We start from the raw sequence: 16096 nt of genomic DNA on the forward strand, positions 1-16096 counted from the left end.
AATAATAATAGTCAGACATCAGTCAATGATGTTTAATATATTATACATTCACAGTCAATGATGTTTAATACATTATACATCCACAGTCAATGATGTTTAATACATTATACATTCATGATAATCATAATACATTTTTTTCTCAATAGTAACGTTATAAAACAAAAGAGTAAGGACCAAAATTTTCCTGCGTGAATCACATTATTTTTGTAGTGACAATAACCAGTCTATGCTTTGTGCTTCAAAGGTATCTGAACTAGGTGTTATTAACTTAATTCTAGGAAAAAGCTTTCAATTTTGAAAGCACATACTTATTTGCCGGTTTACCCTTGTTAGAAAATCACCCAACCCCGTCGTCTGTTCGTACCTAGTATACAGAGGTCACGTAAAGCAATATGTCGTTTTAAGTAATGTTAGACAGGTGCAATCCCTGTGAAATAGTTTTCTTGTAACGCACCTAATTAGCTTATTTACTTGCAACGCATTAAAACAGGCGATTTCGTATTTAGAGAGCTGTACGTATCTTGAAATTACGGGGGTGTGTGGTGGTGAGAATAATTTTAAAAAATGACATGAAATTATTCTGCTCTGCTCTTCTCTGTTCTACTCGTCTCTTCTCTGCTCTTCACTGTTCTTCTCTTCTCTTCACTATTCTGTTCTGCTCTTCTCTTTTCTGATCGTATCTTCTCTTCTCTGTTCTGTTATGCTCTGTTATTATCTGTTCTGCTCTTCGCTTCCCTGCCCTTCACTGTTCCGCTGTTCTCATCTCCGTTCTGTTCTGCTCTTCTTTTTCTCTGTTCTGTTCCGCTCTTTGCTTCTTTGCCCTATCCTGCTCTTCTCTTCTCTTCTCTGCTCTGTTCTGCTATTCCCTTATCTGCTCTGTTCTGGTCTGCTCTTCTCTTGTCTGCCCTACCGTGTTCCGTTATGCCCTTCTGTGTTCTGCCCTTCTCTTCTCTGTTTTTCTCTTCTCTGGACTGTTCAGTTCTGCTCTTCTCTTTTACGCCCTGCTCTTCTCTTCTCTGTTCTTCTCTGCTCTGCTCTTCTCTGCTTTGTTCTGCTCTCCAGTGTTCTGCTCTGCTATGTTCGTCTCTGATCTTCTCTGTTCTTCTCTTCTCTACTCTTCTCTGTTCTGCTCTTCTCGTCTCAGCTCTGCTCTGATATTCTCTTTTCTTCTGCTCTGCTCTTCTCTGCTCTTCTCTGTTCTGCTCTTCTCGTCTCAGCTCTGCTCAGATCTTCTCTTCTCTGCTGCTCTGCTCTTCTCTGTTCTTCTCTTCTCTGCTCTTCTCTGTTCTACTCTTCTCGTCTCAGCTCTGCTCAGATCTTCTCTTCTCTTCTCTGCTGCTCTGCTCTGCTCTGCTCTGCTCTTCTCTGTTCTTCTCTTCTCTGCTCTTTTCTGTTCTGCTCTTCTCGTCTCAGATCTTCTCTTCTCTTCTGCTCTTCTCTGTTCTTCTCTTCTCTGCTCTTCTCTGTTCTGTTCTTCTCGTCTCAGCTCTGCTCTGCTCTTCTCTTCTCTTCTCTGCTGCTCTGCTCTTCTCTGTTCTTCTCTTCTCTGCTCTTCTCTGTTTTGCTCTTTTCGTCTCAGCTCTGCTCAGATCTTCTCTTCTCTTCTCTGCTGCTCTGCTCTGCTCCGCTCTGCTCTGCTCTGCTCTTCTCTGATCTGTTCTGCCTTTCTCTGCACTGCTTTTCTCTTCCTCTTCTCTACTCTGTTTTGTTATGCTCTGTCATTCTCTTCTCTGTCTGCTCTTCTCTGTTCTGTTTTGTTATACTCTGCTAAGTTCTGTTCATCTCTAGTCTTCTCTGTTCTGCTCTTCTCGTGTCTGCATTGTTCTGCCCTTCTCTGCTCTGCTAAGTTCTGTTCTACTCTACACTACTCTTCTCTTCTCTTCTCTGTTCTGCTCTTCTCGTTTCTACTATTTTCGTCTCTGCTGCGTTCTGCTCTGCGCTTCCCTGCTCTGTTCTGCCCTTCTCTGCTCTGTTCTGCTTTGTTCTGTTCTGCCCTGCTCTTTGTTCTGTTCTGCACTTCTCTTCTTTTTTGTTCTGCTCTGCTCTGTTCTGCCCTTCTCTTCTCTTCTGTTTTACTCTGCTCTGCTCTGTTCTGCCCTTCTGTTCTGTTCTGTTCTTCTCTGTTCTGCCCTTCTCTTCTGTTCTGTTCTGCTCTGCTCTGTTCTGCCCTTCTCTTCTGTTCTGTTCTGCTCTGTTCTGCCCTTCTCTTCTGTTCTGTTCTGCTCTGCTCTGTTCTGCCCTTCTCTTCTCTGTTCTGCTCATCTCTTGTCTGCTCTGTTCTGTTCTGCTCTGCTCTGCTCTGCTCTGCTCTGCTCTTATCTGTTCTTCTCTGTTCTGCTGTCCTCTGCTCTGTTCTGTTCTACTCCTCTTTATTCTACCCTGCTCTGCTCTTCTCTGTTCTGTTCTGTTCTGTTCTCTGCTCTTCTCTGGGTTTTGTTGTTGTTGTTGCTGTTGTTGTTGTTGTTGTTGTTGTTGTTGTTATATGTTTGCGTTATAGTTATACGAGTTCGAGTACGGATCGTTTCTCGGTGGATCAGTTCTCTGATAGGATAACGAAACCTCTCTCGTACTCAGTTTTCATGACAAAATCTAGACTGAGTTGCTCACACAGTGTCATGTGAATCAGATTGAATTACTCACAGTGAGACATCCTGGTCCACGGACCTCACAAGTCGCTGGTGGAAATTTCAGAACTCATGTGGCAAGTTAATAGCATTTTGTAAAAATTCTTTGCTTGCTAATCTCCATGAACAATGACGTGAACACATTATTTCTTTATCGTATACTAGTATTTGTCTCACAGTATAAATCAGGAAGTAGTACGAGTTTCTAATTTTAAACTGTATGCATTTGCTCCATAACGAACTGCGGCAGCGATAGTAACTTTAAAGATCCTATGTCAAAGTTGAAACTACAATATTTCGTTATTTTCTCATTTATGTGTGATAAATAAAGTTGACCGCAAAAAAACTATAGGTAAACTTAGTGCGTTGAATTTGTAGGTATAAAACAGTGACGTCACGAGTTAATGCGTGTGACACACTCTATAGATTCTTTTTTTTTTACAAGTCAATGAAAATATTTGGTTGTAATTTTATAGGCATTTAGTTGAAGATATACACTATATTTTTTCAAGAATTGTTTTTTATTTTTGCCCGGAACCTTCATTATTGCAACTTTGACATAACTCCTTTAAGATCATTCCTCGAACTGTTTGTGCGTTTATATAAGGGGTCATATCAAAACTGAATGTCGCGAAAAAAGAAGAAACGAGCAACACAAAAAGAAACAAACAAAAAGATAGTTCTATTTTGTTTTTCGTCCTTTATCAATGGCTAAATGACACTGCATGTGACGCCAATGTTTATTTGGCTTATAAAGCACTTTGAGTATGCTTCAAGGACAAGCGTCATACCTAAATATATTGATATATGCGAATTAATGCATACCGCAGAATAGAATTAGAAGAGTAATCCAAATGACTCAAAATTATTGTCATCAACAGCCTCGTTTTGTCGAACTATATAATTGGTTTAAATTGGGATATATCGGAATCCCCCCGATCAAAAAAACCCCAAACAAAAAGAACAACAACAACAAAACAAACAAACAAAAAACACACCAAAAAACCTCGAAAACCCCCACGAAAACCCCCAAAACAAAACAAAACAAAACAAAAACCCAAAACAAACAACAACACAAAACCAAACGAAACAAAACAACCCCCCCCAAAAAAAACCCCAACATGAATTGGCTAAAACGTATAAAGACTGTAATTTTAATATTTCACACACGTTACTACATGGACATTCGTCACATTCAGTGAAAATGGTAGGCCCATAGGTCAACGTTTGTTAAAATAGCAACATATTTAACATTATAACTTAAACAATGCCACGCCAAAGGTTAATTGAACTTTTATCTACCTTAAAGTTTGTTTACGACAGGCAATGTTCATGGAGAATGATCTAAAAGACAAAATAAGAGAGAGGTGGGAAGAAATCTCTTTGAAAGAAATCAGAAAATCGATTAGCAGCAAGGTCTCTTTTATATGCACCATCCCACATACAAGATAGTACAAGATTGCTACACCAGTTCTGAAGCACTGGTTGGAACGATAAATAGGCCAATGGGCCCACTGACGGGGATCGATCCTAGATTGATCGCACATCAGGAGAGCGCTATACCACTGAGCTACGCCCCGCTCCTTAAATGACATTGACGTCATGGACGAAGGAAGCATGGTACAACCCGTCCCAATGAAATATGTTTGTCTTCGCGAGGAGGGATCTTCAATTTAGAGATGTTTCCTTTGTGCTTTGTATGTGATGTTTTCTATTTCATTGTTACATCCTGAAACCTAACCTATGTGCATGATGGCTGCATGCCTGACTTGTCGGGGATCGGGGATTTTTGTCATGAAATACCACAGGTGAAGCCCAGGGACGTAGAGAAAGAGATATGCTGACTCACGATGCGACGTGGTACTCGTTCGCCTCGATGTAACACCGATATGGGCTAACCCGTATCCTGGTGCAGTGTACATCCCCGTTCAGTGATTTCCAATCACTTGTTTATTATTAAAGTACACGTAATATACACCTTTGCCCATAGACATATAATATCAGTTTGGAAGTAGAAATCTTGGTTAATGCAAATTATATGGCACTCGAAAGGTTGCGGATCTAACCAAATATAAGGACATAAACTCAACCTTGGGAGGGAGGTGGCAAATAAATTATTATTGTTATTATTATTATTATTATTATTACCAGAGTGTTTTTCGCTATCGTCAATGCCATATATTAGGAATACAATTTGAAGGCCTATTATGCGAGCCTCTAACGAGCTTAAAGCATTATTTTTATTTCTAGTATATGATAGTGACGATACCGAAACACACGAGAGTAATAGTCTCTGTATTATATATAATATCAAGTTTAATACAACGTGTTTTTGTAAACTGTACACGCAACTTTAATTCCAGTAAGCCATTACTAGATATTCAAATGACGCAAGAATATTTGACGCGGTGTCTTTTTGAATGGAAATGACGTCAATCTTGATATACATGTACTTAACATACTTAACATATGGAAACTGGCTAGCACAATAAAGGGTTTTTTCAGTTATTATCAGGTACTGGTATGATACATTCAACGTTTTAAATCAATAATGAACCACACTAACAGCATGCATTTAATGTGTCTAGTCTATAAAGCTCTATGACTGGAATAAGACATGCAGTGAAATTTATAATTGGACAACCAATTTTTACTAATCAGCAAGATCAACCTATGTGGTAACATATAATTTTTCTGATTTCTTTTCTAGTTTGTCGCATGCACACAAGAACATGTCTGGACCTTAGATGTCATATGCATGTACATAAGTTCAATGATAAAGTCACTGAAATATTTAGGTTCGTATATCTGCACAATAACACAGTTCAAAGGACGTTTCGACAAGGTCTCGGTAGCTTACTTCCATAAATAGCTTATAACCAGGAACTTTGTTACGATGATAGCCACCTTTTGTAGTTACTGGGAAAACTCCAATGGCCATGACCCATTCTCAATAGTGTAGCATTGAGCGTAAATCCGACTTCGCCTAATTGACGTGTATTAAGAACTGAGGAATTTATATGCTACTGGAACAGGATGGATATGACTCCGACATCCTTCCACTAGAATACTGGACAAAGGAGTTATCGGTGAATCAAGATTTACGACATTGGATAAAAGATTCAAGTGACACAAGGCGTTTGATTTACTGAATATGTACCGCCTAAGCCATGACGATCACAAAACACTGCTCGGTGTGTCTGTCGTAAGATCGGTATATGGCTTGAAGCAGGATATGAAAAACTCTCTCTCTCTCTCTCTCTCTCTCTCTCTCTCTCTCTCTCTCTCTCTCTCTCTCTCTCTCTCTCTCTCTCTCTCTCTCTCTCTCTCTCTCTCTCTCTCTCTCTCTCTCTCTCTCTCTCTCTCATTATTTTCTTTATGTCTTTCTTTCTGTCTCTCTGTCTCTTTCTTTCTGTCTCTTCTCTCGTTCTGAATCGCTCTCCTTCTTTCTCTTTACCTTACTTTCTTTTTGCCTCTCTCTCTATCTTTCATTCTGTCTGCCTCTCTTTCTCATTCTCTCTTTCTTTCTTTCCTCTATTTCTCATTCTCTCTTTCTTTCTTTCCTCCCCTCTCTCTGTCTCTCTATCGTCCTGCCTCTATCTACCGTTCTGCCTCTCTCTCTCTATATATGTATGTATGTATGTATTGACGTATGAATATCTATATATTGTATGTATGTCGAGGTTGACTATTACATACATAGATATTAACGCACTGGCGCAGGGGATAATTAAATCCTTTCTGACCTCAAAAATTGTCCCATGCCGTTGCTGGGACTCGAACCTGTGGCACCGATTCGCCCGCAAATTGCAAGACTAACAACGATACGCTCTGAGCTCTCTCTCTCTCTCTCTCTCTCTCTCTCTCTCTCTCTCTCTCTCTCTCTCTCTCTCTCTCATTATTCTCTTTATGTCTTTCTTTCTGTCTCTCTGTCTCTTTCTTTCTGTCTCTTCTCTCGTTCTGAATCGCTCTCCTTCTTTCTCTTTATCTTACTTTCCTTTTGCCTCTCTCTCTATCTTTCATTCTGTCTGCCTCTCTTTCTCATTGTATGTATGTCGAGGTTGACTGTTACACACATAGATACTAACGCACTGGCGCAGGGGATAATTAAATCCTTTCTGGCCTCACAAATTGTCCCATATTGCTGACTAACCACTATGTGTTGAGAGCTATTCAGACATCCATAACATCCATATTAATATCTGTCAAATCTCAGGAAATCCCGCACTCGCCCTAGACCCCGTGTCACAAAAATAAAGACCCGTAACAAATCTTTGAAGGAGTCTAAAGAGTTTTGTTTCCTGTTATTGATATACCATTATTGATCATTATTACACCAGCCTGTACCAAGTGGTCCTAACAAAGACAATGCGCTAGAAGATCAGCACAGATAAGGTATTATGTCTGCACGCTTGGTTGGAGGAGACAGGAAAGGTGCTTCTATTTACTGATATTTAAATAATATATTATTCTGAACAAAGACAGATCATAATCGAGACTGGACATGCAGCAATATTTCTCACGGTGTTCAAGCTCGCCGTTCGTGGGTACGCGGATATCTTTAGATTCTTTGGTTACTAATGTTATACATGTCCGTAGATTATTTCCATTGGTGATTTTGTTGTATTTTTAGACCTCCTTTGAAATTTGAGTCAGAGTCTTAGGTCAGATTCCCTTACTCCTACTACCCGCCCTTCCCGACATATGGTTTGGACCTGTCAACATGTTTAGAATTTAATCAAACCACCTATTAGAAACAAATGCATATATCATATAAATAAAGTTTAAACGCACGTTGTAGAATTAGTTAAGTGCCATTTGAAGAGGACATTGTGCGAACTTGTATGATGGACACTAGTGGACAAATATGGCGGTCATCTTGCAAAATGGCCACTATATATTATAGGAATTGTAACTAACTCATTGTCCGGATTGGAAATATCACCAATGAGATCATCTTTTTGCTGTTATCCAAATATAGTAGCTCGCTCGATGCGCGGTCGGTCTGGGATCGATTCCCGTCGGTGGGCCAATTGGGCTATTTCTCGTTCCAGCCAGTGCGCCACGACTGGTATATTAAAGTCCGTGGTATGTACTACCCTGTCTGTGGGATGGTGCATATAAAAGATCCCTTGCTGCTAATCGAAAAGAGTAGCCCATGAAGTGGCGACAGCGGGTTTTCTCTCTCAATAGCTGTGCGGTCCTTAACCATGTATCTGACGCCATATAATTGTATATAAAATGTGTTGAGTGCGTCGTTAAATAAAACATTTCTTTCTTTCCAAATATAGTAGCTAGCAATGTTTCTGAGTTGGGACCGCACGTTGCCATGTACCACATCCACCACCAGATGCCCCAGATTTATATATATCCGGGTGGCACTTGGTTCATACTAAAGCCAGTCTGCTGTCTCTAAATATACCAATTAAGCAGAGTAGGTAATTTGCGTTATGCGAACACTCTTAAACTCACGCCTCCCTCATTTTGTTTCAAATAGTTTATTGTTTATTCGCTCAGACGTTATTCAATACAATGTCAATTATACAATTATACATTTATACTGGATTAATGTTTCCACTGGGAGAAAATTATGAAATTATTATATATCATATGTGTATACATGTAAATTCACACAATTTCACTCATTCTTTTGAAACTTTGTCTTATATATTCACAAAGTTTCATTAAGAAATTCTTATTATTTAGGGGATAATATCAGTGCTTCTTTGTTAACTATAAGGATTAAATCACAAAATATGGATTTGGTGATGAGACGAGGCACAGTGATAGTATTCCTATTCTAATACTACATCTATTAGAAGTATCTGTGAGAAATTCCATTGTGTTTTATTAAAGAAATCCCACAAATTGTAAACACCTAATTATCTTTTCTCCTTACGATATTCAAGGAAAATGCTTGCAGTAAGTAAAAGTATGACATAATGTCACTGACTTGGAAGGCAAATTTATTAGTATTGCAGTATGATTTATTGTAATACAGGATACAATAAAAAATATAGTTTTGTTTGCTGTTACCACCTGATATATAATAAGTTTAATTTATTAAGGATTTAACATTTCTGAGCGAAAAATCAATCCGGTTTTCGGAATTGAGAGGTTCCGGTTTTATCAGGTTTTTATACATGGTTTAAATAGCAAAAAAATTCGGGACCATGGAACTTGGCCGGTTTTGACAGGATTCCGGTGTGTTCAAGGTCCGGTTTAGACAGGTTTCACTGTACATGCATATGTGTAAGTTTCATTTTGTGTTTGAAAATAAAACTGGTTACATTATTAAATGTATACATATTCTTTTCCGTTGGCTTGTTAAATTAAATTAACTGTTTTGCATGGATTAGAACATTAATCTGTTGTGAGTATTTGCTATTACATTTTAGGTCGTTATCATTATCCATGCCATTATCAGCGCATGCTTTGCTACTCCGTACTGGAAGAAACCTATTGATACAATCCAACCTAGTACAAACGTTTCCACTGGTAACAGTAAACGTAATCGTCTGCATGTTCACCATAAGGCTGTTGTAGAATGTCTACACAATTAAAGCTGATAGTATAATAGTGGTAATACGGCATCTTTGGAATTGCATTTAGTTTTAGTTTTACCTATAGTCAGTTTAAAGATAGCAATCATTTGTAAGTAAGTGTTGTTTCACATATAGGACTATTATAAAATGTAATCTTTGATAATTTATTCATCATGTTCCTGCAGGCTTGTGTACCACTCTCTGCACTGTCCACATCCAGTGGAACAACTCAGCCCGTTTTTCCTGCAGAAAACTGTCTGGTACTATATCCCATTTTGCAATTACTCCAAACAGCCTCTACCAGTTGGTGTTAGGGCTGGTCCCTCATCTGTTACGACTGGCGTGCATCTCCCTCCTTTGTTCGTACCATTCCCAATCCTGTTCTTTTATGCAGTCTTCGTGTGCCACCCACTGTTGCACTTGCATGTATATGCGTATGCTGTAGACTTAGCACTTTCTGAGATTGGGTAAAGCGCCTCTGGCTTCACACATGATGTGCATTGTACTTCTGCCTACCTTATGGTGAAAGCTATATATATATATATATATATATATATATATATATATATATATATATATATATATATATATATATATATATATATATATATATATGTATATATCTGCAACAGGGTTAGTTTTTTAGTTATTCTTTCAGTGGCAGCAGTAAATGTCCTCATAATTAGTAGATTAGCATCTGCATCTCAAACTCTATGCCCACACCACCAGGTGAGATCCAATATATGTTAAATGCGGGTATACTAAAATTCTATGGGATCAGGGTTCAGCATGTCATAAGATATGAGTGTAAATCATTAGATATATATTATGTCAAGTCAGAATAGTTGATCAGTAGTGTAAAACCCATGCACAAAGGACACAACACAGCAACGAAGAGAAGGAAGGCATATTGCGGCAATTGTGTAACTCTCGGGCTATGTGGTTAAAGTTTGGTTTGTGTAAAGGGACATTCCCGAGTTTGCTGCATTGTAAGATGTTTCCGACTAATAAAATATTTCTACGATTAAACTTGCATATTTAATGTATTTTCTTGTTTGGAATATCAGTGTCTGTATATTCAATGTGTTTCTCGTCGTCTTAATATTTGTAAGAAGCCCAAACTGCATTTTGTCTTCAGATAATTTCGTACGTACGAAAATATCTTTCTTTGGAAATACAATGAAATTTAACCTAGTACAAATATTAGAACGATCAGAAACACGTTTAATATATAGCCACTAATATTTTATGCAGACAAATATATTCGATATGTAATTACAATCGTCAAAAAGACTGTGTTAGTCGATAACATGTTAAACATTGCAGCAAACTCAGGAATGTCCCTTTAACGCCACCAGAGGACATTGATTTACCAGTATTTATCACCGGTTATTGGATGTCAAACATTTGGTAGTTGTGACATATAGTCTTAGTGAAGAAACCTGCTACGTTTTCCATTAATAGCAAGGCGTCTTCTATATGCACCATCCCACACACAGGATAGCACATACCACACCATTTGATATACAAGTGGTGGTGCACTTGCTGAAACGAGGAATAGCCCAATGGGTCAATCAACAGGGATGAATTCTAGACATACCGCGCATCAAGCGAGCACTATACTACTGGAGTACATCCCGATCCTCAAGGTCTGTGGTATTCAATGGCAACAAGAAGATTTCCTTTTTAACAAGGAGAATAAACAAATAGTACGGGAGTCAGATAACAAAATATTGCTAAGACCAGCTAAATCTAAAATGTTCTTTACAATATAAATGCATCTAGATCTAATATAAACTGACGATCAAAAGAAAGTATACCAATTATGTTTACTATAAATAAACACAATACACGTTCATGGAAGGTTAGATAGGTTCCAGTATTGTTCGTTATAATGCAATCAATGACGAATAGTCGCACATTGCTGCGTTTGGGCGATGCCGCACGTGCAAAATGAGTTTATTCATCAAATTTATACTGCACGAGAAACATGATACTCTTGCACATAAGGGTGTAAAAAAGGGTGTCATTGCTTAGAACATGCCTCAGTCAACAGCAAAACACCAGAGAACATGGCAAGGCTAACTACTGAAGAAAGGGAGAGAGAGCTATTGGTATGGTGCAGTTGGGTGCGAATTATGCCCATGTGGCAATAATCCTGAATTGCACAAAATTGACGATCACCAGGTTGATACAGCGTTACATGGTGACTGGCAAGACTGCAGACAGACCATGAAGTGGAAGACCCCGCGTCACAACAGCCAACGAGGACCGCCATCTCCGCATCTTACACTTACGTAAGAAATTCCTCACTATGACGTCATCTGCAGCGACTGGCCTTGGACATCAGTCGTCACACTGTACGTCGTCGACTACGACAGCATGGTATCAGGGCCTATCGACCATTCAGAGGGATGACATTGACGAGGCAACATTGACTTCGACGTTCACGTTGGGCACGTCAGTTTCAACGTTGGCAGCATCGGAACTGGCAACGTGTACTCTTTTCTGATGAGAGCAGGTTCCAGTTATTCAGAGCTGATGGCAGGACTCGGATATATCGATGTGCAAGAGAGAGAACAGCTCCGTGCTGTGTTCAGGAGACTGAACCGTTTGGTGGTAGATCTGTGATGGTTTGGGGCGGTATCTGTGGCCAACAGCGGACAGACCTTATTGTCATTGACGGAAATCTGTCCGACGTCGGGTCCATGCTTGCATACTTGCACATGGTGGACATACACGCTATTGAAACATGTTCTTTGTGGTCAAATTTATTCATCTTCGTTATGAGTGGTCCTTTATGAAATCGCACATTTCACCCCTAGTGCTGTTGTGAACTGTGAAATTATCATTTTATGGTTTTATTGAGTATACTAGTGTTATTTATCGCCAAATTATTATACTTTCAAAATATAACATTTGCATCAACTTGTGTTTTGTGTTGTTTTTAATACTTTGAAAAAATAATTGGTATACTTTCTTTTGATCGTCAGTTTATTATTTTTATACAGGCTGAACAAAAACTGGTATACAATAACTGATAGCTTTTGTTCTTTACTATTAATAGTCATTTTCCAGTAACTAATAATTCTGCTATATATTGTTTTATTTTACTGGAAACCTCAAAATTTGGGGTATTGTTTTTAACACATAGAATCCGTTTTCGACAGCCATAAGTAAAGTCAGTGGTTGTTCCCGAGATGGACATGACTGACTATTAAATGGTTACCGTCATGCTGAACAATTTGGTGTTTTCAATTTCATTGAACGTATAGTTACGTAGCAGATATGCAAAAATCAATATGTAGAAGTTGTAGTCATACGACTGGGTTATACAAATATATTGTTTCACTGAACACATGACGACGTGGCGGCTCTCCCTCTCCATTCTCTGTACATCTGTCTCTCTCTCTCTCTTTGCCTCTGCCTGTCCCCCCCCCCCTCCTCTCTCTCTCTCTCTCTCTCTCTCTCTCTCTCTCTCTCTCTCTCTCTCTCTCTCTCTCTCTCACACACACATATACCCCCTATCTATCTCTTCTTTCTCACATATACTCCCTCTCTCTCTTCTCTTCTCTTCTGCTCTCTCTCTCTCTCTCTCTCTCTCTCTCTCTCTGACTCTCTGTCTCTCTCTGTCTCTCTCTGTCTCTGTCTCTCTGTCTCTCTCTGTCTCTCTCTCTCTGACTCTCTGTCTCTGTCTCTGTCTCTCTCTCTCTCTCTCTCTCTCTCTCTCTCTCTCTCTCTCTCTCTCTCTCTCTCTCTCTCTCTCTCTCTCTCTCTCTCTCTCTCTCTCTCTCTCCGAGTGTGTGTTTTGTTTAAATTTATTGCTGTGACTCCTTGTTTTAATATAAATATTTATCCGGAATCCTGATTGTACAGTGATATGTCTTTGAATATGTTACATGGTTTTTAATCCAAATGCAGTCGTGTTTACCACAGTATTTGTTTACCTTAAGCATAGAAACCAGTAACAGTAGGAACAATATAACACAACCTATACATAACTTACATACACGTACAGTAGGTTTTCATACACATTAGGATGTCTAGAAGTACAAACACGAATTTATAATTTACATCACACAGTCTTGATGTTTTAATCAACATCGCATTTTGCAAAACCAACATGGCCGTTTAAGGTGGGATCCCGTTTAAAGTAGCCGAGTTACTATGCACGCGATGGCGGTGGCGGCTACCCGGGCTGTGTTTGAATAATCCATCGACCCGACACTAAATCCATCTCATCGATATTATGGATCTGTGTCGAGTGTTTAATGTGATACATGTGTTCTGTGTCCAGCTCGACGTTGAATGGCCCGAGTGGTACAAGAGATATCTAACCTGTAAGATGCAGTTTGTGGCTACCAGCTTTCTTTTCAGGTATGTAATTTGATGAAATATCGGCGTTTTCCTTGATGAATGATATAAATGAAATTGATGCATGATGTAAATGAACGAGAAGAAATATGGTGTATATATAGCGGGTAGTTTCAAAATGTAACATTCATGAGTGCTGACTTTAATTAAGAGCATTTCACTTTTATAATGCGTGTATGTGTGTGAGCGCGCGCGCGTATGTGTGTGTGCATTTAATAGGGGTAATGCAAAACTATATAAAAACAAATCTTATTATTATTATTATTACTATATTTTAAATTCACAGAACCCCTCTTTACACGTGTATCCATCACAACTACAGGGAAAAAAACGAGGAATATTTTACACATATCAATCTATTACAATTGCTTAATTATTCTTACATTTATCAAACAAAGTTATCATAAATTATTAAAACAAAATCACTAAATTGGATACTTTACAGAAAGAGACGAACTCTAAGATATAAGCTAGGTGTGAGTAAGTGATAAGGAAAATTAAAGTTATATATGTAACAGTTAAAAGGAAAATTTACTTTTTAAAATACAATTGCCATTACACACACACATACACACTAAGATAGAAGAAATAGGGATTATTATACGAGCTTGTGTGTCTGATTTTACGAAACGAGTGTCAGGATTTTTGTATTGCCCGAGCGAGAACGAGGGTAATACATGAATCCTGACACGAGTTTCGTAAAATCAGTACGACTCACACGCGAGTGTAATAATTTCTTTATTATCCATATTATTGTAGTTGTTTTCTTTATGAATAACAAGATCCAACTCAAAATGTTTTAGTCACAACTAGAAGGAGACGACGAAATGACGTCATATTTCAAATGCACAGTCTGAGCTAGGACTGGAGAAGCAACGTCGCTTCCCAAAATTACGTCATTATACTTGTTATTACACGTGTGCTTCGTATGATTATTATTAACTCCGTTATGTTGAACCATATGGATAATAAAAGGTATTTACACAATGATGTACACAGACATGTTCAAACTCATACATACATACATACATACATACATACACACATACATACATACACACACATACATTATAAAAAACATAAACGATTTTTAATTATTTGTTTGTAATTCTTTATTTTTATTTGTGTATTGGCATACAAACATATATACACGTACATATACAAATAGTTTACCGACAATAATAATTATATTTTTTATCAGCAGGATACAAGAAAAAAGGTTTTAAAAAATGCAAAATAGGCATACATTAATATACTAGTACATTATTGATGTATTATATAATTAATATATTAGAGAGTTACAAAAGAGGAAAACTCAGTGGTCTCACTGACTTTGATTAACACGAAATCAGGTAAATAAAATTGAATAGTTTTATAAAACTGTAACAAAATTTAAGAAAGTACAGTTATAGTGATTCTAATCATAACTGGGTTGTATATCTAGCACATATATGACAACCGAAATACAAACACACAAACACAAAATATTACTATAAAATTGTGTCCAAATATTGCCTGTCTACATATTAAATACATTATGCTATATAACCCACTTTGTTTGAAATTTATGTTTCGTTTAGTTATATACATGTATATTCATTTTAGAACCTATTTAAAATGTTTCATATTCGGTCATGTATCTGATACTTCACGTTTGTAAATAACGAACTTGACAAGTAATAAAAATAGATTTAAAAATAGTATCTGTAATTGTCTTATTATTGTCACCAATAAGAATTAATTCGATATCAAGAGACAAGTTATCGTGTATCAGCTGGACAAAAAGCTATAAAATGTTAATAAACTAAATTGCCTTCTTTACGAATTTAAAAGCAAACAAACTGGACATAGCCACTTGTGGTTGCAGGCCCTCGGATCTGTGCGCTGAGATACCTGATGTGATCGGGAATGTCCACATTTTGAAACCGGAACAGGTTTAACGTCATAGTTTCTGCTTTCACTACACAGGTTACAAGTTGATTCAAACATCTAAACTGCCAGTTATAAGCTGTAAACAAATGTGTAGTACTTAAGCTGGTATTTAAGTTATATTATATTTGCCAGTTTGTGAGATATGTCAGTCCTAGAATCTTTCAAGAATTTCATGAATGTGTAATGTGCAAAACTTCAACTTCAATTTCTTATTCAATTGTTTAGGTGGGGTTTTTTTCAGATTGAAGCAACTTCTGAAATAATTCTAGTACACAACATTAATGAGAATTCTTATATACTGGTTTGTACACGTATATGTGGAATGTCCGTATCGCCACTAGTATGCAGCGACGTGTGATTTGAAATTGTATATTATAACAATTAGTCTTAAGTTAAGACACTTTAATATGTTGGAGTGGGAGGGGGTATTGATTCTTAAAAATCTATAATAAGTCTGGGTTTCGGGTTGAACTATCACATATTTAACATAATAATGTTATAGGTATTTGATTGTTTCGGGTTGAACTATCACATGCTTAACATAATAATATGACAGGTATTTTATTTGGCTATTTTACCTCTGCAGTTGTGGTCAGTGAAGCGTGGCGGGTAATTAGTGTT

General features: G+C 37.7%; 2 protein-coding genes across 2 annotated transcripts in view; one reads left to right on the forward strand and one right to left on the reverse strand.

Annotated features, from left to right (window-relative positions):
* Window positions 1–821: 821 nt before the first annotated feature.
* LOC121372097 (trichohyalin-like) lies at window positions 822–15489 on the reverse strand. Its single transcript, XM_041498360.1, is given in 6 exon segments — window positions 822–1403; window positions 1458–1700; window positions 1864–2448; window positions 6128–6181; window positions 13176–13212; window positions 15386–15489. Coding segments are annotated over 6 exon segments (1605 nt in total).
* LOC121372525 overlaps window positions 13313–16096 on the forward strand; it is a 29297-nt gene continuing 26513 nt past the window's right edge. Inside the window, exon 1 of the mRNA XM_041498893.1 lies at window positions 13313–13546. The gene's annotated coding sequence lies outside the window, so the exon portion shown is untranslated. The remainder of the gene's footprint in view (window positions 13547–16096) is intronic.

This window comes from Gigantopelta aegis, chromosome 4 (assembly GCF_016097555.1).
Source record: "Gigantopelta aegis isolate Gae_Host chromosome 4, Gae_host_genome, whole genome shotgun sequence".
NCBI classification, from domain to species: domain Eukaryota; kingdom Metazoa; phylum Mollusca; class Gastropoda; order Neomphalida; family Peltospiridae; genus Gigantopelta; species Gigantopelta aegis.